This window comes from Zonotrichia albicollis, chromosome 2, assembly GCF_047830755.1.
Source record: "Zonotrichia albicollis isolate bZonAlb1 chromosome 2, bZonAlb1.hap1, whole genome shotgun sequence".
NCBI lineage: Eukaryota > Metazoa > Chordata > Aves > Passeriformes > Passerellidae > Zonotrichia > Zonotrichia albicollis.
In genome coordinates, this window is record NC_133820.1 from 106,178,306 (window position 1) to 106,203,691 (window position 25,386).

General features: G+C 38.5%; 1 protein-coding gene across 8 annotated transcripts in view; it reads right to left on the reverse strand.

Moving 5' to 3' along the window:
* Positions 1–25,386, reverse strand: part of MYO16 (myosin XVI) — a 359,429-nt gene that overhangs the window by 242,189 nt on the left and 91,854 nt on the right. For all 8 annotated transcript variants that reach the window (XM_014267408.3, XM_074535973.1, XM_074535972.1 and 5 more), the window contains 2 exons: positions 24,266–24,529; positions 369–439 (listed from right to left, as the gene is read on the reverse strand). In XM_014267408.3, the coding sequence (XP_014122883.2) occupies positions 369–439; positions 24,266–24,529 (335 nt within the window). The remainder of the gene's footprint in view (positions 1–368; positions 440–24,265; positions 24,530–25,386) is intronic.

The following is a 25,386-nucleotide window of genomic DNA, read 5'->3' on the forward strand; positions in this document are numbered from 1 at the left end:
AAAGGAAAAATGCTAAATCATGGGGTTTTTTTCCTACTGGACTGGTGAACCTTTGAGCCATATAATTCTGTATTTGGAATCAAGCAGTCTTTCCTTTGCTGTTTCTTGCTGCACAGATAATTTATAAATAAAACAATTCTCCTTTGTTAGCTACCATTCTACCACTATGACATGATCCATTCTTTTGTAAGCAATTTGAAAATGACCATTTATTTAAAATGAATAGCTGGACGTAATCACAGCCATGGTAGAGCTCAATACAGATTAAATAAAACTGCTAAGCCTTTCTTTTTTGGATGAAAATCTGCCACTCACTTTCCCACCTTGTTTATCGACAGTCACTAACAATAATCTTCAATCACTCTTACCAGATGGAGCAAGGAGCCTCCTGAGGAAAGAAGCATGTGAGGATCAGCACCATCCTTCAACAGTCGTAGCACTGAAATATCAAAGAAAAGAGGAAGAAGAGTTAATGTATCTAATATAACAGCAGTACACTTAATTCTGAACTCTTAATAGGCTGATTCTTAATAATCTCCATCAGGGGATTTAATAATACATTAAAATCTCTTATGCAACTGCAAAACTATCTTGTCAGCATTTGCCATCTCACCTGTTTTAATAGCTAAGCCTGTAAAGCAAAAGACCTTTGATAATGAACAGTAAATATCAACAGTACCAAGGACTTTTCAAGTGTACAGATGAGCATGTCAGTTTTGTACATATGAGAGGGGCGGGCTGGAGAAAAGAGTCATGTCATGGTCACAATCACCTTAGTTTATTTGGGAGCAAAATCACAGTTAACTGCTTTTACTTTACTTTTTAAAGATCCCATGCAATATACTGGCTTTTTCAGTAAATACTTGAAACTAGTATTCATAACTGATAGCACTCAAAATTAATCATCACACCAAAGCTAAATGATCTGCACTCAGTTTAACCTTTCCAGTGCATTGTCAGATCACTGAGGCAGCATAATCTTTAAAGCGACATTTGGAGCCACACTCTACTCCCAGTTACATATATCAAACCCCTTTGAAATGAAAACAGGCTTCTAGGTGCAGGCAAACCCACAGCCCTTCACATCGGTGCTCGCTCAAGTGTGAAAATTCAGCACTTTTCCCCATGGTCTTTATTGCCTTTATAACCTTTTCAGTCTGAATCAAAGCACTGACTAACTCACAGTGCAAATTCCTTGAGCAGACCTGCCCAGTAGCAATGCCTGGCAGTACCTGGGGACCCCACACCAGCACTGCAACCCAGTCTCCATCAAACTGGCATGAAAATCCCTTTTAAAAGGCCTCTCTCCATGAGAATGGCTGCCAATATTTTTTCCTGAGTAGGAGCACAGGTGGCTCTGTCTTCATCATCTGGAAATCTTGAGCTTAATTCTTAGTTAAGATCTGGGATAGACTTGTGCAAGCAACAGCAAAGAAATTTTAAGTTGTGAATGGGTTCCACTGAGATGTCTGTCCTAGAGGAAGGACAGAGATTTGTCTCAAGGCTCTTCTGTGAATCTGTCAACAGTCTCATGACCACCACCTCTTTCTTCTCTATACATTTTCTGTATCTGTTTTCTTTCTCCCAAGTATATATTGAAACTCCATTTTCACTGTACACTTGAGTGGATATACAATAAAAAGGGAACCATTCCTTTCTGCTCTCTCAGATCCACAAATCTCATACTGAAGCAAACACTTGTCCTCATCCAGAGAGACCGTTAAAAACAGAGGTTCAGAACTAGGAGCCTTTCTTTTTTTAATACCTAAATTTCTGACCAAATGGGGAGATACTCTTTCTACTTCAGGTTTAAAGTGAGTAAAGACTTATAAATCCTCCTTCCTTAAACAGGCATGAAACTACATCCTTCTCAAGAGTTAATATTTCCAACGTTCCTATGTTATACCATTTCTTTAGTAGGGCAGAAAATATTATTTCCATATCACAGAATATTTCTTAAGGCTCTGAAAAGAATTTCATTCTCCCAATCCCATCAGGATTTCACCTGGAGAAATTAGCATTTCAAAGTGTTCCCTTTCCTCCATCCCCTGTTTTCCAGGGAAAAATAAATTTCACACATCTTGTGGTGGCAGAGCAAGCACACTGCGGGTTGGTGGCAGAAGTTTTATATTGAATAGGACTGATATGAAACAGCATCCTCTGTCTGTGTTTCTGCAAGATGGGAAAAGACAGGTAAGGGGTTAACCAAAGGAGTCTGTTCCCTTCCCCCATTCACTAAGGAACTTACACGCCTTTACCTCTGGCTAAATAACACCAGCAAAAATCAAATGTGGAATTTCTTGTTGAGTCACTGAGATGAACTCCATCATTTTGAGCCTTGGGATCACCAAAAGAGGCTTTAGGATAGGCCCTTCTATGCAAAGACAGAGGATGAAAACTTCTCTCTTTTGGCAGAAGGAGGACGCATGGAAAGGTCAGTGGGTTGGGAAGTGCATTTCTAACTATTACACAAGAATTTCATCTGGAGCCTAAAATAGTAACCAAGAGACAGAAAGAAACTCTAGCTACTCAGGTATAAAAAATACGGGCAATTTTTTTGATATCTTCCTCCCTCCAATACCTAAAGACTTGGTTCTCATAGAAAAGCTGTGCAAAGTATTGCCTTTCCAGATCCATTTTGCAACTTCTTGCAGTTGAAACCAAAAGAACATCAGACCATTTCTAGATCTGAATTTGAAATCCATTAGAACTAATTGGTTTGCCTTGATCTTTCTTCTACCAGCAGAAATGTAGACCAAGATCACAGCATAAAGAATTAATATGTTAACTGTGATGTTCAAACAGAATATTAAATAATTGTGATCATAAACAAATTACTGAGTCACATACAAAAACATTAGAGAATTTGGATAAAAGATCAGTAGCTTTTTTTCTTTTTTGGGGTCTGGTGCCTTTTTCCTCATTATTGCACAGCTTGATCAGTTCTTCAGAAAATTCCCATCACACAGACTAGCAGGGCAAGGTATGCAAACTCTCCTTTCAGCTGGGCATGTCCGTGTCCTAAATTAAATTATGTGCTACATGCCTCTGTATTTAAAAATAAGTAAAAGAAATATATTCTTTCCTTGAATTTATCCCCTTTGCAAAACACAATTAAAAAAGAAAATCAAGAAAAGAAGATCACAGAAACAAATCCCCCTTCCTACTAGACAACTCTCTTAGATCATTCACTTAAGACTTCACTTGTTCATATTGTCCTTTTGCTAGAACTACTATCTAGAAGTAGTTAGATAGTACATATACTAGCTACTGCTAGTAGTTTGGGATTGAATGCCCTAATGAAGACAGAAAGTAATATAAAATTCTATTCAAGAAATGCTAAATATCTCTTAATTAATGCAATTTTAAGGAAGCTTTCACAAGAGTTTTTTTTTTAAAACTTGTTTTCCTTTCAATATTTCATGTAAGGAAAGTTTACAGAAAAGATGAGACTAAAAACTGGCTTAAAAGCAGGAAGCTGACATTTACCTGGAAAAAAACCATCAACACCAGAGTAAAAAACTTTCAGCAAACTCTGTGTGTGTATGAACAGGTCCATCCATTCTTTGGTATCTTTTAGAACTGACACACAAAATTATTTACAACTTAGAATTTCATACCTAATTTCACATCTAATAAAGATGTTTTAAAAGCATTGGATGCATTGAAGTCTCATCAGAAAAGAAAGGTAATAATCAATGGAGCTTTTTACATATCCTCAATGTTGTAATTTTAACAAAATTATTCCAGAGAGCTGAATACCTTTTCACTTGCCATTGATTTTATTGACTAGATTACGACTTATAATACAGCCTTACAATGCAATACAGTCATTACTGCTGTGCTGTTACCAGGCACAGGTCTTGTACTAACTTTGCCTGTGGAAATAGCGCTGTAAGGCTTTACTTTTTCTGGGCTTGTCTCAGTTTGCTTTGAGCTTTTAGTTGTTATAGCAACTGGTTGATGACAAGGTGACAATAACCTAACACAGTTTTGTTTAGCTTTTTTGTAACTGTGGTGCATAATGCATTAAGGATTTTGATATACAGGGCAGCAACCAGCATTTACACTGCACTGTGGTTATAAGCCAGCTATGCTGGCATAAAGAGCTCTATCTGTGACTTTATGTCTGCTGCAGACAAAAGGAATACTGATCTGAAGTTATAGATCAGAATTTCAGAGCCTGAAAGGTGAATGAATTCAGAGGGCTCAGGGCTATCAGTATCTCACCAGGGATCTGCTACTGATGGCAACACAAACTTGGGCATTGGGCACTCTTGCATTCACAGCAAACTCAGCTTTAGTCGTAACAGAACAGACAAAAATAAAGGCACCTAACATATGTAGAACCTAACATTTGGTCATCTACTGTACTGTATATAGAGTACCAGTGTATGCTCCTATTAACTGTTCCTCTGGGGAATAGCAGCCACCAAGTGTAGACTTTGTTTCTGTTAACATCTATTTTTGTTCTCTTTAGCTTAGCAGGAATAACTCCAGCTGGAAAGCTTTACTTGTTCATGATGTGCATAAACACGACTTACTGCTGCAGAAGCATAGCTAAAATGCTGCTGATTCTGGAATGGATTGTCACATTCTCCTCCTACCCCAGGCTGCATGTTTTTGTCACTTGGCACACAGCAAAGATTAGTTTCTCAGCTAGACCAAGGATCAGGGAATGTGGCACTTGGTGATGGGTATGAATAGGGAGAATGGTGTAGCCACCACTTTCCACCAACAGCTGAGAGAAGCTTGGGCATAAACTGACCATGAAATTGAATCACAACAGAAGTGATACTGAAAGATGTAATACCATCCTTCCACTCCATCCTCCACTTACACTAGTTAAGAGTCATGTTTTTCCCATTATTTCAGTCAGATATTTGGCCCACAGATAGTATCTTATACTCTGTACAGATTAATCACAGAATCCTCTCCACAGTCATACCTCTTTAGTTCTCTTTTCTCACTCCTCAGCAGTCACTCTATACTTTTTAGCTTGTACCAAAGGTGTTTATGAGAAACCTGCTACACAATTCAACTACGTGTGAGAACAGATGAATCCTAGTCTCTGGTAATTTCTTAATCATAGTATCAAACGAAATAATGCAAGATGTCATAAATGTTTGGTTAATGTAGTAGAAAAAATATTTTCCTCTTGCCTTTGCCATGAGTAGTTAAAAATAAAGTTTTTTAATCCAAGTACCAGTACTAGTAATTTTATAATTCTTATATGGTGTCTTGTTTACCTAACAAGGACATTTGCTATCACTAGTGCAATGTCTCAGGCTTTCCTTCAGAGCAAGCTTATCAGTTGACAGTGTTTATTCAGAGCAGTCATGCCCTTAATGAGCTTTGCAAACAACTGATTTGTAATCCTACTGCTTTTTACATGAATTATATCCAGAACTCATTAGCAACATCTGTCAGACTTGTTCAGATCTCCTAATTTTCAGGAGAACTCTTGGAAATAAATTCCCATCTTTGCTGCACAAAGATTAAAGGCAGCAAACCATAAACAAAATATTCACATTTGGGCAGATAAGTGTGCCATTCACAGACTTTCAGAAACAAAGAGAGGGAAGTTACTCTTTCCATACTGGTTAAATTTGAGAATGCTAACCTTGCATATCCATGCTATAATTCCCACTGCTAGAACAGAGCACTGCTAAGGACAGGGCTGACATTTCCATCCTTCCTGTCGGAGTTCCCCTAGTTGATAATTTTTTTTTTTCAGGTAGCCAGGAATCATAATACCATGACCCCAAGGCAAATGGGTCATTCATTCTCTTCTGAAATTAAAAGCATGTGGTGAAACATCAGGCTGCTTTCTGTGCTCCATTGGACAAATATTACCTTTAAAAGAAACAAACCAAGCCACCAATGAAACAGATTGATCCAGAGAGTCCTACAGCCCCCCTCAGCATCTCTCCCAGCTTTAATACTGGAAGATCAAAACACATGGTAGTTCTTTCCCATATTCTCTTTGTGGAGAAATCAAACAAAATGAGTCAGACCCCAGCCTTGGAAACAGATGAGGGGCTTGATTACTCAGTGTGGGAGCAAACTTCCAGCAGCACAGGTCAGCATGTGACAAGTCCCTTTTTGTGCCTATTCCTATGTGGCTTTTCCACCAGGCCGTGTGCCATCTGTGGTGTGTCCATGCCCAGGCACTCTCCAGCCCTGGCAGATTCCTGCCATGCACTACCATGCTGGAGGAGGAGGGCACAGCCCTGTTACCTCAGGTGTCTTGAACTAGAAAATCATATGGAAAATAATGCTTATGTCCCTGGGCCACACGCTCACTAAGCCAAACTCCAATGAGATCCATGAGGAGAGTCACAGTTCTCTCATGGGACTGACATTTCCATCATTGTAGACACAGCCAGAATCATTTATGAGTTAGGGACTTCTTTATTCAAGAACTGCTACATTTGAAACTTTTTCTTCAGGCAAATTCCCCCTCTTTCCTTTCTGTGTACAGTAAATATAATGCAGTCTGTGTCTCCACTGGAAAATATTAAGTCCACAAACCCAATGGTTTAAAAACCCTAGTGTGTGCCTCTTACAATGCCCAAGGAGGGACAAATTAACCCATCTCCTTACACAAAAGTGACAATGGGCAGCAGTCAAATTGCAGCATGTTTGAGTTAAGTTGTGACGTGGAAGGCAGAGCAATGGTGTAAATCAGTAATTTTGAGAAGACTTTGAGAAGATTTTGAAGTAGCCATTCAGTTCTGCGGCCCAAAGACATTGCTGCAAGGGGTACGCCCAGGATCAAAAAGCAATCATGGTGACCTGCGGTTTTGCCTCCATTTAGAGCTTTGGCCAGGCCAGAAGCAGAGCACTGTTGTGGTAAGGTTTTAATTGCTAATAAAACTGTGATTTTATCTCACTGCACCTATAACCTGTGTATATAACAGAGGTATTGCTAGAATCATTCAACACTACCTTACAAAATAACATGTTTAGCTAAAAATACAGGGTCTATCATCAGAGCTAGGGTTTTGCCAGGACAGCTACTTCTGAGGGCTAAACATCTATGTCAACAAAAACTGGTAGAACAAACCTGACTGAATCCAGAATGTCTGTTACTGAGATAAAATTACAATAAAACAAAGCTTTGTTTACTGGAAGTTGAACAGTCTGAAATTAACCTTAGGGAAAAGTAGCTTATCATAGAGTAAACTTAAACATAGCTTTTCTTAAAACTTTCACTTCCAGATAGTTAATGAGATTTAGTTATTTCAAGGTTATAGGAAAAAAAAAAAAGAATTAAATATTTTAGCATTTAGGTCATGTATTTAAATTTTTACACATATTTTATCTGTTTCCCATGTATGGATTCTCCTGGAGTTCCTGACAAAGGTGACTAAAATTAATAAGAACTTTATCATCAAGCTACAGTCAAGTATTGAAAAAGCTTACAACCCACTAGGTTCACCTTAGAGATATGTTTGAAAGCTCTTTAAATTACTAGAATAATCTTTAGGCTGACTTTTCAGTTACCTGCTTATACATTCAAATGTGTGTAGAATTGAGTAAAAACCTCATGTCTTACAGCATTTTACTGAAAAAGTTGTATTTATTTTACAATTTGCAAATTTCCAGTTTTATAGTCATTAAATAAGCACTAAAACACACATCAGCAAAATAACTCATTCTGTGGTCAGTACCTTAATTTGAAAACCATTGTCATACCCATGCTTTTGCTTAGTCGTAATAGTTACAGAATTTGCATACAATACAAATTTCCATCTGAACAGACTGTACACCCCCTCTGTTTCACCAACATTTATGTTGATCCTAGGCCAACGCTACTTAATTGGCATAAATCAGATTACTGCTGACTTTTATTCCTTATGAAGCAAAAGTCAGTCCCTCTTTAACTCCCACAACATGCAGAGCAAGTTTATGCCAGCTGGCTTAGAAGCCTCGTAAGCAACTCATTACAATTTGCATTAGAGATCTTCAAGGGCAACAGACTACTCTCCAGCTCAGCAGCTGCTAAATGGTACCAATTACCAGCTGTGGAGCACTGGCTGTTAGATCCCGTGTGTCTCCTGGAATTCCCAGGGTGTGCAGTGCACAAGAAAGCAAACTTAAACCAGGCAGTATAAAGCAAACTAGGGGCATTGTGACAGTGTTCACAGGGGTTCTTGGACAAGGGAAGAGATGAGAATGTTGACTCTATGTTTAGAAGGCTTGATTTATTATTTTATGATATATATATTTCATTAAAACTATACTAAAAAGAAATAGAAAGAAAAGGTTTCCTCTGAAAGCTAGCTAAGAATAGAAAAGAATGAATAACAAAGATCTGTGGCTCAGACAGAGAGTCTGAGTTATCTGGTCTGTGGTTGGCCATTAATTGTAAACATACAAGATGGCCCAATCACAGACAAACCTGATGCATTCTACAGCAGCAGATAACCATTGTTTACATTTTATTTCTGAGGCCTCAGCTTCTTAGAAGGGAAAATCCTAAAGAAAAGGATTTGCACAAAAAGATGTCTGCAGCAGGGCATTACCAATCCATGCATTTATCCAGAATAGTTGTGTGAGTGGCATTTGAGTGACCAAAACGATGAAGAAAATGTGTAGCTCCAGGAATATCTCACCACTTGACATCTGTGGCTCGGGCACCACCTTTCACAGCATATGAAAACCAGAGCTGCTTCCCTCTTGCTCATGCATTAATTCACACACTCCTGCCCTGATCTTTGCATAGCAGTGCCACATGTCATGCTGCTGGGATGGAGAGCTTAACCAGCTGAAGACCAACCTTATGAAAGGCAGTTTCCAGATGGTTCATCTCCCTGCCTCATTCCAAAATGAGCATAAACATGGGAGGACAAAAGGATGGGACAGAAGCAGAGCCAGACAGAAAGGAGAGCAGCTAATGGCAGCCTCAATTTTCCCTTAGTTTCAAACTGTGTTAGAAGCACACTTCTTAAGTGTCATTTGGTATAAGAAATATCCTCAGGGAACCATTAAAATCAAGTCAGCATTTCCAAGACATCTGAGGTGACACAAAATTTAGCTGTTGATTCTAGGGGGTGATGCATTTTCTTTGGGATCAGTTTGCTGAACTGACTCACTCTGCAGCCACACAATTGCTAAATCTGATACAAAGAGCCTGCAGGAAAAATGGTGGCAGGAACAGCATCATAAAATCATGAATGAAATATTTTGAATTAGAAAAATATAACATTGACATAACATCCATCTGGGGCAGTGGGGCAGGCCCCAGCTGCCTGACCCTGTCCAGCTGCCCTGGGGTGGCCTCCGTGCTCCCAGTGCCTCACACAGCAGCTGGGGGCAGCTGGCCCTCACAGTGCCCTTACAGCATTTACCTGTATCTAATAAATTTTGAACAAACTATCACCTCCAGAAGGATTTCAAGTCCCTTCCACACTTCCATAGGTTTCACAGGAGCAGAGACAAATCTCAGCTGTTTTACCTTGGCACTTGGAATAATTTAGTTTTTCTGACTAAAATCCTCTATCTATATATGTCATTTTACAGCACATTAAAACTGGTGGGCTGTGAAACAATTTCTGTTTGAGACACATCCTGCTGTATGGTAAACCCTGAACTATCAACACACTTCAAACTACTGATACCAGCATCCTCTGTCAGACATCTCAGAGGTGGTCAAGAGATGTGAAGAGCAATGGAGATACCCCACGCACAAATGAAATCATTCCCCTCTTCACTTTTACAGAGTTTTAAGATAGACAGAGAACAATTGGATTTTGGTGTGTTCATGTCACACATTTTTCAACAATATCAGCATTCAGTCACATTCTTTTATAGTTTGCCAAAACCAACGGAGAATGACATATTGAACTTCTTAATGGTCCTTTTCTACTTCACATCCTCACCTCGCAATTTCTTTTTCTTTTCCTAACACAATTCATGAGGTGTGCAAAGACTTTTTGCAAAGACATATGGACAGAATGACACCTCCTATTGGAGGTGATGGAATAGGATTGGCATTCTTTGTCTACTCAGAGATGGAATCACCACATCCAGGAAACTGAGCTTCTGGAGAGGCAGTGTGAAGCCCCTCCTACTCTGTTAAGAATTTGTGACTAAGAAATTGTACAAGAGGTCTGGAGAGATTATCTGTACTGTTCAGTCATGATCACTGCAGGAAAGCGGCATATGGGGTCCTGTCATGAGTCTCCCATGTAAACATGAACATAAAAAGCGTGCATGCTGCACAAATGCTTCAGTTTGGGTAAACTCATCAAGTATTACCTTACAATTCTATTCAGCACTTACTGAATTGATTGCAACATGATGGCTACCAAGTCCTTCTCTTAACCTGTACACTACATATAGCAGATATGACCATTTTCGCATATTGGTTACATGAAAGGTTTGTGCCACAAGTCTTCAAAGAAAATAACTAAGCCTGTGCACCTTGCTCAAAGATTATTTCATTTCTCATTACTTGCTTTCCAGAATTTGATTTGGCTAAGTTGCTACATTCTTAAAATGAATTCTATTTCCACTAAAGGTATTTCAAACTGATATACCCACTGATGTCCAAGTCTTCTTCAGTTTTTTCTAATTTTTCACCTCTTTCCATGATATGAAGAATCTGACAGTTCTAGCTAGAACTTCTCTTATGTTTTGTCTCCCAATCTGCAAGGAATTCTTTCACGCTTGGCAAAGGGCAAACTTGTAACATTTCAAAATATAACACAACAATGGTTTTAGTCCCTGTTCATTTCTGGCAAGGAGGCCCAAATAATAACTTTCACACTTGCCTGCTGTGTATTCTCTGCGCAGTCTAGAAGTCTTCTGTCAGAAGTGACTACAACAAAGGTGCAACCAAAAGACAACTGTTAAGTGTTCTAATATCACTAAGGGACTAAGGATTATGTTTTAACTAAATTTGTTTTAATAAATTCTGGAATTATTATTATTCTCCCTGCTAACTGATGGGTGGCCTGGAGGTCCAGCAGGGAGAGCAAATTGCCCACAGACAAGTCCAGACAGGAGACAATCTCTTGCAGTCAGGGCTGCTCTGACTGTACAAGCACAGCCTCCTGTGGAAATGTGGAAATCTTCCTGCTTCCACTCCCTCACATCCTACAGCTGTTTCTGGAGGCTTCCAACTCCAGTGCATTCTGGCTAACACCTTCATTTTCCCACACCAGTAACAGCTACAACCACCACTACCAATAGGCCAACAAAAAACTGTTGAAAAATAAGCAATGAATACATTATCACCCCAGGAACAACAGATCATGTGTATAACGCCAGCATGGAAGGGGAGAGCTATCAAGCTTGAAAACTGTGGCTGACACTTAAACCACCTGACAATAAGCAAAGGAAAACATCTCCATGTATCTGCTTTGAGATAAGGCTGTCAGACTTGGGTAGCTGAAGATTGCAGTGATGTAGACTTCACTTGATTTCAAAGTTCAGTATGAAATGCAAAAACCACACCAGGACACAGGCGACTGAAATTGACAGATTTATCTTATACTAGGACAGGTTCATCCTAAAAAATTATGCAACCAAAGGGACAAACTTGGAGCACAAACCATTCTGCATTCAATACCACCAAGCTTACAGACAGCTAAATCTACATATCAATCTTATGTAAGGTGAACCTACATGGGGTTACCAGTGAAGCATTTGAGGGTCTAGGGAACACAGGAGGTGATGCATGACAGACCCTTTGCTTCCTCTTCTCTGATTCCAGTCAGCCACTAGAATAGTAAAAATTATTATTCCGAAGCTGGAGCAACCAGCACAAAGCAAATTTTGTTTTATTTATGTTTTACTTCATTTTTTACAGGTATGGATTGCCACTGAAGTGTGAACTGGAATTACAGGCCAGCACAGAGAGGAGAAAATTACACTCACACAGTACTTGGTATAATCACCTCTTCTGTATAGTTTGTGGAAAGCAAAAGTCTGACATAAAAGCTGATGGTTTAATTTTGCTTTGAAGCAGAATTATCGGTTGCTCTCCACAGGAATTTCTCTGCTTTGCTTAATCTGCTCTTGCACTACAACAGTAAGAGCTGCCTTATTTCAATACCTGAGTTGTCTTATTCCATACAAAGTCAGCATGATATTGGACTATTAGACCTTCTGAGGTCCTTCTAGCCAGACTGACCTTTTAACTCTGTGAATTCAATCTTGAGGTCAGCAAGGGGAAAGAGCAACCAACATCACCTGACAGAAGAGGAGCTCTCAATTCTGAGTCATACCAATGAATCCATGTTCGTACAGAGCCACATCGTGGGTTTGGGATGTAGTGATGAGCTCTAGCTACAGAGGCTCAAACTTCCCCAGTGATACCCAATGCCACATGTTCTCATTTGCTCAATCAATTCATCTTACAGGTAGCTGGTACATAAATCTTGTAAACCAGGGAGAAGTCAGAGAGAACTCCACATTAGAAGTGCCTAAGTTAAGAAAAAGATATAAGGACTAATCCAGAAACATCAGTAGACCTACATATATTTGGACTTTACATCTGTCCCTTCTGTTCAATTTATATAGTTCTATATATGTGATCCATAGGATTTTTAGGGAGAAGCTTGAAAGCAAAAGAAATCTGATGTTCACCGTGTACAGGAACTGAGAAGCCAGTGAAGTTCAAATGGCCATTATTAAAAGGATAGTGGTACCCTTTTATAGGATGTCCTTTTAGTAGACTAAGAAACAAAGCAGCAGTTCAAATTTCACACAGGTACTTCCAGCTTTAAGAGCACTTCAAGGCATATTTTCTGTACTGGCAATGGGTAAATGTGGATGTCTGAAAAAAACTACCACTTTATCTCAGGAGTAGTCATGATTGCTAAAATTTGGAGCGCCAACCCTAACTCAAGAATTTACTACTAGAGCTGTTGTATTTGTCTTTTGAGCCCAAATGTAATCAAAACCCTAAAAAGTGCATGGTGTGAGAAACTACCTCCTCTAACCATCTCATAGTCCCGTAAAATCTCTATTGCTTCAAGGTCACCTTTACACTGCATTGTAATAGAGAGTCATCAGAAAGAAACATAGTAAGAAAGCAGTATGTGGTTCCAGGCTGACTGAATTCTACCTTGAACCTTTTGGATACGCTTAAAACCTTGAACCTTTTTGCATATGCATATGCTTGTTCAAAGGAGGACATTTAGAAATATTGTGAATTTCACCTTAACTACTCACATTTACACCTTCATTCTTGGATGCAATTCAAACAGAAACACAACCTCAATTAGCCATTCCCTTAGATTTATTGACTGTATTCTTGAAACCTTCAATTCCTCTATTGTTGCAGCCTATTACTGCAAAGGCTGCAATTAATGGTAATCAAGAAGAATCAGTTTTCTATACATTACACCATATAAGCTTTCTACTAATTTCTATCACAGCTATAGAGCTTGTTCACTGTCAATTTGAAGTGCAAAAGATTTTAACAGCTAAAAAGCCTTGCAGACTACAGTCTAAGTCATTAAGATGATACCTCAGTGCACTGAGAAGAATCCTCCAACTCATGCCTCAGAGAACAAAAAGATGACTGAAATAATAAGCAGTATTTTGTGTTTTGAATTTGGAAGAAAAGGAAGGAAGGAAGAAGAACCACTAGGCACTATATAAATAAATCTATTTTGTTCTCAGATATATTTGTGATTTTACTGGGAAAGGTACTACGATTCAGACAGAATGAAAGAATCATAGAATATGCTGAGTTGGAAAGGGCCCATAAGGATCAAGTCCAACTCCTGGCCCTGCAGAGGACACCCCAAGAGTCACCCAATGCACCTGAGAGCATGGTTCAAATACTTCTTGAAATCTGACAGGCTGGTGCTGAGACCACTGCCCTGGGGAGCCTGGGCCAGTGCCCAAACACTGTCTGGGTGAAAAATCCTTTCTTGATATCCAACAACTGCTCCCAGCACTCGAGGTGAGCCCCCCCAGCTCAGAGCAGAGGGGACAATCCCCTCCCCTGCCCAGCTGGCCATGCTGCGCCTGATGCCCCTCAGGACAGGGATGTCCCTCCTGGCTGCCAGGGCACTGCTGGCTCATGTTCCACTTGCCATGGACCAGGACCCCCAAGTCCATTTCTGCATCACTGCTCTGCAGCCTCTCACTCCCCAGTCTGTACTTACAAGCAGGGTTGCCTAGTCACAGGTGAACAACATGGCACATGCTCTTGTTAAAAAAGAGCAGAATAACAAAAAAGCCCTAAACATTTAGCAATTAAAAAAAATTACTTGCTGCATTTAGTGGCTGTGGTTATATTCCTTTAGTTATGCCTTCAATGGTTCTAGAGTAAAATACTCCACATAGTTATCCCACTCCACAAAACCTCCAAACAAACTCCAGTTTTTAGAAATTTTGAAGGAATGTTCTTCTCAAACTGGCAACTAATTTGATAGTCATAAAATAAAGTCCGCAACTTGCAAGATATCAGAATAAGGTCTTTTCCCAGTCTTATGCATAAGTATTCAATTTTATTTTATTTTCTGCTCTAGTGTAGAAATTTGAATATGCCCTGGTAGAAAAGTGTTATTAAAGTTGAATTCAAAAATTGAAAACATTTTTAAAGACCCACTTAAGTTTATTTTTGCAAAGAACTGTATTGTTGCTATAAACGTTTGCTCGTAAAAAAGAAAAAAAAAAAAACAACAGAAAAGGTTTTTCTCTACTGATTTCTGTAGTTCCCCATCTAATTTCTACCATAGTGTAATTTGTGATTGAAATGAAAGCATTTCAAAGTGATACTGAAGATAGATAAAGTTTTCCCTTTGTACTGAAATATTATTGGAAATCAATATGAAGCACAATAATTACACTGGAGATTAAATCAAAAGTAAATTGCATAGAAAATACTCTATTCTTGTTCTCTTTCTATTTCATAAGAATAGACTAGGAATACAGCAATATTTTTTTTTAATCGGTCACTTATAACAATAACCAGAGAATATCAGCAGTACCTGCTACTCAGTGGACAGCATCTTTCACAGAGAGAATAGGCTTCTGATTGCTGCCAATTCAGAGTCTTGCATCCCACTGTGGATCCCCTTTCAAAGGAATAGGAAGAACTGCCAGGTGCCAATTTGTAGGTTGCTAATGGCTTAACGAACCTTTATTGGCATGACAGCGAATTTGTGAGTGACTAGTCCTGTGTTTCTTCATACTTCATACTTGAATGCTGGAGCATGCTGTGCAGGTTTCAGCTGGGGCAGAGATAATTTCCTTCACAGTGGCTGGTGGGGGGCCATGTTTTGGATTTGTGCTGAACACAGGGTCAGTAACACAGAGATGTTTTTGCTATTGCTGAGCAGGGCTAACAGAGCCAAGGCCTGTTCTGCTTCTCATGCAACCACACTGGGGAGGGAGATTTTGGTACATGGGAGGCTGGGAGGAGATACAGCCAGAACAGGTGAGCCCAGCTGACCAAAGGGGTGTCCCAGACAATAGGACAAAATGCTCAGGATATAAAAAGGGGGGAAGAAGGAGGAAAGGTGTACATTTAGAGTGCTGGGATTTGTCTTCACAAGTCACCATTACTACTCTCCTGGAGACGACTGAACACCTCCCTGCACATGGGAAGCACTGAATTAATTCATTGTTTTTCACTGCTTGTGTGCGCGGCATTTGCTGTCCCTATTAAATTGTCTTTATCTCAGCCCACAAGTTCCCTTCTACTCTTCTAATAGGTCTGGCTAGAAGTCATGAGTAATATACATACTGACTTTTCAACTGCAGAAAATCTTCATATCATAGTCCACCAAAATAAATATTTGAGAATTTTCAAAATGTGTTCAGAAGTAAATTTTAAAAAATAGGGAAAAATTTGTGTTTTTACAAACGTTCTCTCATAAATATGTTTTATGATTGTGATTGAAGCAACATTTATGATTTCTAGTTAATCAAATGTGGGTTTTTTTGGATATGTAGGGTTAATGTTCAAGAATGGACTTACCTGCATAGAAAATTGGCAATTCAGTGCCTACATTTTAGAAATCTGTGATTCAAAGAAAAATCTGAAAGCTGGGTTTCTAGAAACTCTTTATATCAGTTAGAAAAAGCATGCTTTTCAACAAATCTTTCAGAGTGAATTTATAGGCATCCAAAACCATCAGAAGTGAACTACAAAGTTCAAACACATATCTCAGTTTTTATTTATTCAGAGCTTAAGCATGTGAAACAGGACTGCAAATAGCCCAGAATATACTCCTGTTTTCAAAACACAGTTAGTAGCAGCCATAATGATAGCAATGAGATTTTTATTCAACAGTTTACTATTAATTCAACTTTCTACAGTTTGCTGTAATGTAACCAAGACCAGCCAGATCCAATTTTCCTCCCAGGTCCTTCCCCAGGAGAAAGCCATGCCAGGATGGACACTGCTCAAGATACTTGAGGTGTGTGGACAGTGGGCACAGAACAGGCAGTGGGACAGAGAAATGCACAGACAAAAATGGCTCTCAAAGCAACCCAGAGGTAAAACCTGTGGGCAAGCAAAAATGGGCGGCTCACAGCTCCAAGCTCAGTTTTTATGGAGAGAAGGATGGCATCACAAATCGATTTGATCAAAAGATAGATAAGTTACACTTGGTGTAAATTTCCCTACTGAGGGTGACCCAAAATGAACAATTTTTCTTTATTTCCCCACTTGGTACCGGCAGAGGATAGCTGTTCAAACCAAGGTAATTCTGGGCATGTGCAGAGACAAAAACTGCAGCTGAAACAAGCCAAGAAAATTTCACAGCTAAGAGAAAAGTAGTCATGGAGCAGAAGCACTCCTGTGGTCAGACAGTCCACATGGAGAACAAAATGATAGATTAAATCTACACACTCAAGTCTATTCTTCACTTTTTGATGTGCCTTTTTTTTTTAGTGCGTCTTACCTTTTCCAATTAAATAAGTGTTGTATATTAGCAATCATACATATTTTTATCAACAGCAAAACATTTAATATTCAGTTCTCAGCTTCACCAAATTACTAAAAATGTAAACACATGGACAAAAAGCACATATGGAATCCTATAGGAATACAGATGTATTCAAATTTCATCTCCCTGTGATTTTACGATTGCTTTTGAAATGGCCTGCTTTAATTACTAAACATCTGTTACCCAATAACTAAAGGCATTATGTTTCCCTGCACCACAACAAAAAGATGCCCTGTGTTGCTGAATTCATCACACATGGAGCCAAAGAAACTTAGCAACCATGCTGAATCTATAGGGTTGAAGCCTTGCCCTGGTTTGAAATGGCTCTACCTTCTGGGCCTTTGGAAAAGCTTCTTCATCAGTGGGTGGATTGAGATGGTTGATTGATGCTTCATTTTCCTGTACAGATCAATCAGCAGCAGCTTGTTGGACAGTCAGCTGCATTAGTGTCATCCAGTTACAGACATGGCTCCCACTCCAGAATGCATGAATTTGCCTTGAGAAAGCATTCATTTACAGTACATACTTTTCCTTCTTTCCAAAAGCCTCAGTTCACAACATTTCTGTGTACTTCATTAATTTCATATGCTCTGATTAGGCTCTTGACTCCACTATTCAGTGTCTAGTGCTCATGTCTCTTAGGGATGGGACAATAAATATTAAATTGTATAAATTATCGAACATGTGTGTTGTGATTTCTTCTACAATTGTTCCCAGCAAATCAACATTTGTAAATAGTTTTAGATTACTGTCTAATGTACATTTTCCTACTGTGATTCAAGGGAAACATTGTAAAATACAAAATAGCTCTGTATGAGGAAGTCTCTCTATTATTACATGCAAAATGAAATCCATTTGCTTTCCTGGAAAGATAAAAAATAGGCTTTAATTAAGTTTAGAGTGAGAGTAAATAGTAATCTGAAATTAAAATATAATAAATAATGCTAGAGCAATCTGAAACAAAGCACAATAAAATCTAAGAAATCCTTGATTTAAATTTTAAAAAGGACTGAGCATGCTAAAATAAAGTAATACAGAGTATGCAATACATTTTAGTTCTGTTATGGATGTTCTTGATCATTCAGAGTTTTAATTTCCTCAAACTGAAATTAGATTAAATAGATTTTTTGGAGAGGTTCCCTCTTCACGACTATGCAAGACCTAATTAATTTCCTATTAATTCGGGTTTTGACCCAAGGCTTAATTTTATTTTTTTTAAATCTGGGAGCTTTCTTTTGTCATGAAGGTTACCTGTGCATGTTAAGCATGCTACAGTTTTTTTTCATTTTATCCTTCTCACAGCTGGAATAACTGATTTGCCAACTGTGTTTATATGTCTCACCTTTATGCCTTTGGTATAATACATGTATAAAAAGTGTGTGTGTGTACATATATATACACACACTTATATATATATATTTAATATATATTTACATTATATATGTAATATATTATATATATCATATAAATATCCCATGCATTTAATTTTCCTCATTTATTATAATTTATCATCCTTCATTATGATTTTAGCCCTGCCTCTTCAGAAGGCTGTAGCTACAACATCCAATATACAAAAGAAATGCTAATTAAAGTACCTTTGGGAGGAAAAAGGAATGAAAGAAGATGATATTAAATATTAATCATAAGAAACAAGGCAGGAAGATTTTTAAAGGTGGAAGCAAATAAGAGTGGATTATGGTAATCTGTGATGGCACAGAAGATTAATTTGCACTTTCACACAGAGATTCTTCTCTTTTCCAGAATCACCTTTATTTTAAACTCAAGATGGAGTTATTTTTGCCTAATTTAAGGAAACTCTGCCTTTATGATGAGGACCTAACACGAGAGACTTAACGTTACACCTTTTTTTTTCACCTCTTTCCTAAACATTAAGCATAATATTGTGTTTTATGACTTTGTATTTCTGTAAAACTCTTGTATTACTAAAATTCTCTGTCTTTAATAAACACATATTTCTATCTTTCAGTCTCTTCTAGTAGTAAAGATTCCTCTGAACTCCTGGCACACAAAAACGCAATCTTTATCCAAGGGTTTGGTGAATTTTAAAACCCAGGCATTGCCATGCTTGGAGCCTTGCTTTCTCACCATTCATCCCTTAACATGCAATACATAAAAATCAGAAAAGCTGTCTGAAATCAGTTTGACATCAAACATCTGAAAAGGTAGCCTGAAAGTCAGAATTCCAACAGCAGACAGGCTACCTGAATATGTTCCCATTCTTCTTAGTTATAAAGGTGTTCGCCAAGAAGAGTTTATGTTACACACTGTTGCCTGACAACAGGTTTCACACAATGGAAATGGAAATATACCAAATGCTCTCACCAGCCTGTCACTACTGCCCACATCCTGCTTCTTCCAGCTTCTCAAAAAGACTGCTGGCAACGTTAAAACTGGTTGTTGAGGATCAGTAAGTTTGCTCCGAGATGTTTGCCAGACACAATCAGTGCAATCCAGTGTTTTACAGAACATCTTGTATGTAACCAACCAAGCTGTTTCTACTGGAAAAAGGACATTAAAGCATAACTAAGCCTAATGTAGTAGAATGCAAAAATAAGAAGTTGGTTAGAAGATTTGGAAAGAATGCAGGGAAATAATATAAAATTGGTTTATTTCTGCTCAGTTTCAGCCTCTGTTTTCTGTTTCACATTATTTGTCTTTTTTCCATGAAGAAGAAGGATTATTATAACATCTCTGACACATTCTCCTAACGAAAGTTAATTGGCAACTATCTGCCACCTTAAATTAAAGATACACTCTTCTTCTGAATAGGTTGTTTCCCCTCCCCAGAGCCCTCTTTATAGCCCAAAGTTCTTCAGATGTAAATTACAGCTCAGCACCAGCCCCACCTGTACCCCCTTTTATGCTCACTTACACACCCTTTTAATTAATATAACTGAAATTTATCATAACATGGTACATTATACAGTGCTCACTGAAACAACTAATGGCACTAAACCCTTCCAATATATTGATTATTCCAGCCCTTTCAAATATCATGATACTACCAATCTCACAATAATATTACATCTTTCACACAGCTAGAGATACTGGCATCAGAGGAAGTGAGATAGGACTTCTGTTTTCTTTCCTACACTATGAAACAGCTGGGCAGTCAATCAGCTGGGGCTAGGACCCAGCCTCAGGAGACCTGCCTTGGCAGTGAACACTGCAGGAAAGTGGGATACTGGTATCATTTTCTTTTTAAATCACCTTTCTCTGACATACCCTGGTGAGAGAAGGGAGAGTAAGGCTGTCACAGGCACCATATCCCAGCGTTCTCTCTCTAAAGAATAAATCACACCTGCAACGCTGTAGGGTTAGGGAGAAGCTCTGGGAGAATTGAGAAGGACTGACTAAAACAGGGAGTCACTACAAAAGGACAAAGAATCATTACTAGAGACTCAGCATTATGCTAACACACACTCACCCTGGTGTTGCTGCTATTCAGAATCACAATGCTGTCACAGAATCAGCATATTGCTCATCAGAAGGATGAAATGGGCTTTAAATAGGTTTTGGGAATCTGCATTTCCCTTTTGTAATGCTGATTTTCACAGGAGTACCTCTTTTGTCTCCAGGCTGAATTTGATGGCTCTCTGCACTTTGTACCCTGACCCAGCACCACCTGCCAGCCCGGCAGACTTCATGGTACACATCATGCCTGCACCACAACTGAGACGTTTTACAACAAAAGATACTTACTGCATACAAAGATTGTCTGACTGTCCTAGATTTTGAGAATTTCTGCAGAATGACTGAGAAGGTGGGTTACAGAATATATCAAAAGGTGATAGAAACTAAAGCCAGTCCTTTGTTTTCCCCTGTTAGATTTCAGGTACAGGACTGTCACGTCCACTTTCAGCTACTGTTTTCATTGTAGCAAGATTATCTATCAGCTCACGTTCCAAAAAGCACATCTTTCAAAGCAGCCACTCTTTCTCAGTGCTATCAGTGCTAATAACTGCACCTTTGCCTCAGGAAGGAAGCACACCCCTTATCCTCAAGAGGCCCAAATGCTAAGGACCCATTTGCCTACCTTGTATTTGAAGCATATAGACTTGCTCAGTTTATTTCCTGAGTGCTGGGTTCATTTCCTAATCGTTTGTAGATGGGTCTGAGCTGATGAGCAGGCTCAGCAAATACCCTATGTGTGGTTTGTGTGTGTACTAGAAAAGATCTGAGTCCACATGGTGATGCCACATGTAGGTGCGAGCAAGCCTAGTTTGCCATGGGAAGGAATGGGTTGCAGAAGCCTCCTTGGCTACCTCTCCCATTTTGCAGCACACTTATATGACTGATGCCAGGAAGACAAATTGCCTGCTGTCCATTTTCATTAGGGATTTAATATCTCACAGAAGAAAAGTATATAGTTTTTAAAGAGAAATTAACAAGAGGTATTCCCTTGCCAGCAGTAAAGATGTACAAAATCAGTGTCAAAAAACAGTGCACTCACTTATTCATCAGCTTCTGCTTCTATACATCTCAACACTGAGAATAATAGTTTTAGAATCTCCCAAAATGCTAACTGCTAGGAGTGTGGGTGGATGTGGTCCATCAACAGCAGTAAAAAAATATTGCTTTAAAAGAGAGAAACTACAGGGTGCTGCAAGGAGACAGAGAATGAGGATTCACCTTCAATCTCCCCAAGTAAGATAAAATACTAAAGAACAGTTACTAATAATAATAAAAAATAATAAAAAAGAGCAAAGACACATAATTTCACTAATTTTTAACTTATTGAAAAAGCAAATGGGCATATATTTAATTGATAAATTTGATACAAAGCAGGTCACTAGTAAAAATTTCTCAAAGTCAATTCTAAAATTAATTTTAGAGCAAACTAATGGTCACTCTTTTTAGCATGCAGTAACAGAAATGGTTTTTGTGCTCAGTAGCAGCTGGTATAATAATTTTGGAGAAGATTTTTCATGAATAACAAAGACAATGAATCTGTAAAAGTGAAATTCTGACCAGACTCAATTGTGAAATGTCTCTCCACCAGCCACATCAGAAATTCATCTTTCTATATATATTAATGGTATCCAATTTATCTGATGTACCAAACCAGAACTACAACTCATCACTTCAAAATGTGCTGTCCAGTCTATATAATTTATGATACTTCAGAGAAACTGAACCCCTGGACTTCACTTGGACAACTACTTGTATCCCCTTGCTGTGCCCTCATTCCTCTTTCTAAATGACATTGGTTTTGCATTTCATTCACAGAAGTGCAAAACACCTTTCTTAGCTGTCTTTTACACCTACCCAATGCTGTTGATTGCTGAGTACATTGCAAAATGTGATTAAACAGAGAAGAGAAACAGGTTGTAGCAAAAGCCCAACTTCCCCAGCTATATCCCATTACTTCCATGGGATTATTCCAGGCACTGTCTAGCTGAGCCTTACAAATTCAAAGCTCATTGCTGTTTTGGGGCACTAGCTGTACTTCCAGACCACATCTTCCAGTACAGCTTTGCCTAAAAGGAATCTACATTACACGCTCCATAAAACACCACCGAAGACAGTAAATGGATGTGGTATTATTACAAAAGAATATGTATAATTTGAATAGAGATTCTAATGTAGGTATATTCACTGAAGAGTCATGGTTGAATGTTTCACTCAACCACAATAGCAGGAAAACATCTTTCATGTCTGTGAGTATAAACTTTGTTGTTATTGTTGTTCTGGTTTGGGGTTTTTTTGATGATAATAATTCTTAATATAACATTTTTCACCCCAAAAGCAAACAGGCTCTGGGAACATTTGGCTAAAAACACAACAGACAGGCACAAATAGCAGGTCCCCAAGCTGCCTAATGACAACAACTACACATTTTCATAGTCCTGGGAAAGAACCACAGGCAACAAATTCAAGACTATATTATCTGTGGGCTGTTCGATCTCTTGCTTCTGGGACCTGTTTTATCTGTTTCAAGTGCAGGACAACATTCCTGGTTTTCCTCCACTTTACTTCCCTCTGCCTGAGATATCTTCCCTTTCTGCTAAGGTTATTCAGTCTCAGCAGCTGCTGAACTTTATGTTCTCATTCAGGTGCAGCTCAAGGCCAAGTATAGGTAACACAAAACACTGTTGATGCCCTTCCACCACTGCAATAAGCAACCTACATTTCTTCAGTGGGAATGTCAAGAATAGCCTCAAGGAATGAAATTTAACAGAATGTTAAGAGTCATATCTAGTGTTCTGCTTGGTTTTTAAAGAAAGCTGGAGCTATGGGAACATGGAGGAAAATCTTTGTTTATAATTCCTGCTAGGAAGAAGCAGGAGAGAGGAATGAAAGGTTTTGAATTTTATGTATTATATAGTTATAAATGATGCCCTGTGCATTCACTTTAAAAGTAGGGCTTTTTGATTAATTTCTTCTAAAGACTTAAATGTATAGGACTACACCTGAGTGATAAGCAATGATGGAGCAAATGGACAATAAAATGAAGATTCAGGAGTAAGTAAAAAAGGCATAGCTAATCAAACTGATAAAAACTAAAGAGAGTCTTGCCAAGTTCATTGCATGATGTGTGTCTGTCTCAGAGTCTCCCCTTTTTACACTAATGTGATTATGAAGAACTGACTTAAACTCTGCAAAGGAGTTGCCAACACATGGCATCAGTTCTTTTCTTACATCCCTCCTGACCACACAACAGTATGGGAATTTCTGGGGACTTCTAAAAGTTGGGAGATTCTTACTGCAAGGTTTGGCTCACTTCTGAGGAGTAAATTACAAATTCCTTGGGTTACTATCAGCTGCACCAGGGACTCACACAACGCCAAGAAACTAAAAACAGAGCACTAAAGTGTGGTTATATAATTCAAAAGGACGTAAACATAATTTCACAAGCAGAAAGATGACCTTCTATCTAGTATGACTATGGATCAACACCATTTCCTTGCTCTAGACACGTCAATGTCACCAACAGTAGCATCCCTTCCTCCAAATTCTGGCTAAAAATGAGAGCCTAATTTTCAAAGTAACTTGTGTTAAATTCTATGGCTCATGTAGGTATGTAAGAGGCCAGGCATAATCATAGATTCATAGTCCTTACTTGTTTTGAAATATATTAGTTTATATTAATCTCAAAATGAATTCATTAGGTTTCTGAAGGTTTACTCTCCACACATTATTCATTTCATTGAGAAGTTACATGTTGTATGCAATATATGCCTGCATATTCTACCGAGACAACCACTTTATGATCAGTATTTTGTATTTTACTTAAAGACAGATGAGCAGAACAAGAAAGCTTTTCCTCTGAAACTTTTACTCTACAAAAGAAAATATCGTATAATGTTAATACATACCTTCTTTATCATCGTGGCGTATGATTGCATCCTGTATCATATCAGCAAGACTAAAGCAAACTCGTTGATTCTTTCCATGCTTCAGCTTCTTCCCGTGGCCCTCCCGTTTCTGGAAAGCTTTTTCCCGCTCGTAGTACGCCTTGATTTGGTCACAGCGCATGCGCTTGACCAGCCGCTGCCGCTGGCCCAGGGGGAGGGACTCCAGCAAGCACTGCTCAATTTCCATCTCATGGGTCCGAAAAACATTACATAGCTGGAAACAGCCTGCAAGGAATTAAACACAAGCAACTTTAGATCTTGCTTTCAAATGTGCCACAAAACCTCCACCAATTATCTTGTTATTCTAACCGTGCGCAAGCCCAACACGTAAGCTCCTCCTACTCAACTGAGGCTGACCACAGAGAGTCTATGTCATCGTCATTTACTTTTTGAAAATAACACATAACTCATTCCATTAAATCACTGATGCATTTTTTAAAAGCTGGCTCAGGCCATGTGAACAAATGTGAATAGAAAGAAGTCTGACAGATCAGTTGTGAGATGGGCAAAATACCTAAATATTTCAGTACAATTCAAGTGGCTAGCATTTGCTTACAAACAAGAAACTACTAAGAAGATTAATTCTAGTTTGATGCCCGTGTCTCTTTTTTATTCATTTTCATCATGCTTTAGGTTAGCAAATTTCTGTATTCAGTGAGAAGAAAAAACATCGTATCATAATTTTAATGAGTTCACTAGCATGCAATGGGCACTCAGGTAACTATCTCTTAAAAACATCAGTCACTTCAGATCCTAACCATGTGTATAATTTCTTTCTAATTTTTTACTTTTTTTGATTATATAGAGACATCAAATTTGATCCTTCTAATGAAAGCATCAGATACTAAATCTTCATGTGGAAACAATCACAAATGTGTCTTTGAACCAGTTATTCCTAACATTCACAGCACTTCCTTTAGGTCAGATTCCTTTTTTGGCTTTACCATTAAATAAGGTATTTTTGCTGACATTGCAATAGCTCTGTTTCCTCACTTTTTTATTTTTTCTTTTCCACTGGGAGTGAAGGCAGAAGAGGAGGATTGAGTTCTGCTACTTACTTTCACTGTTATGTTACAAAAGGA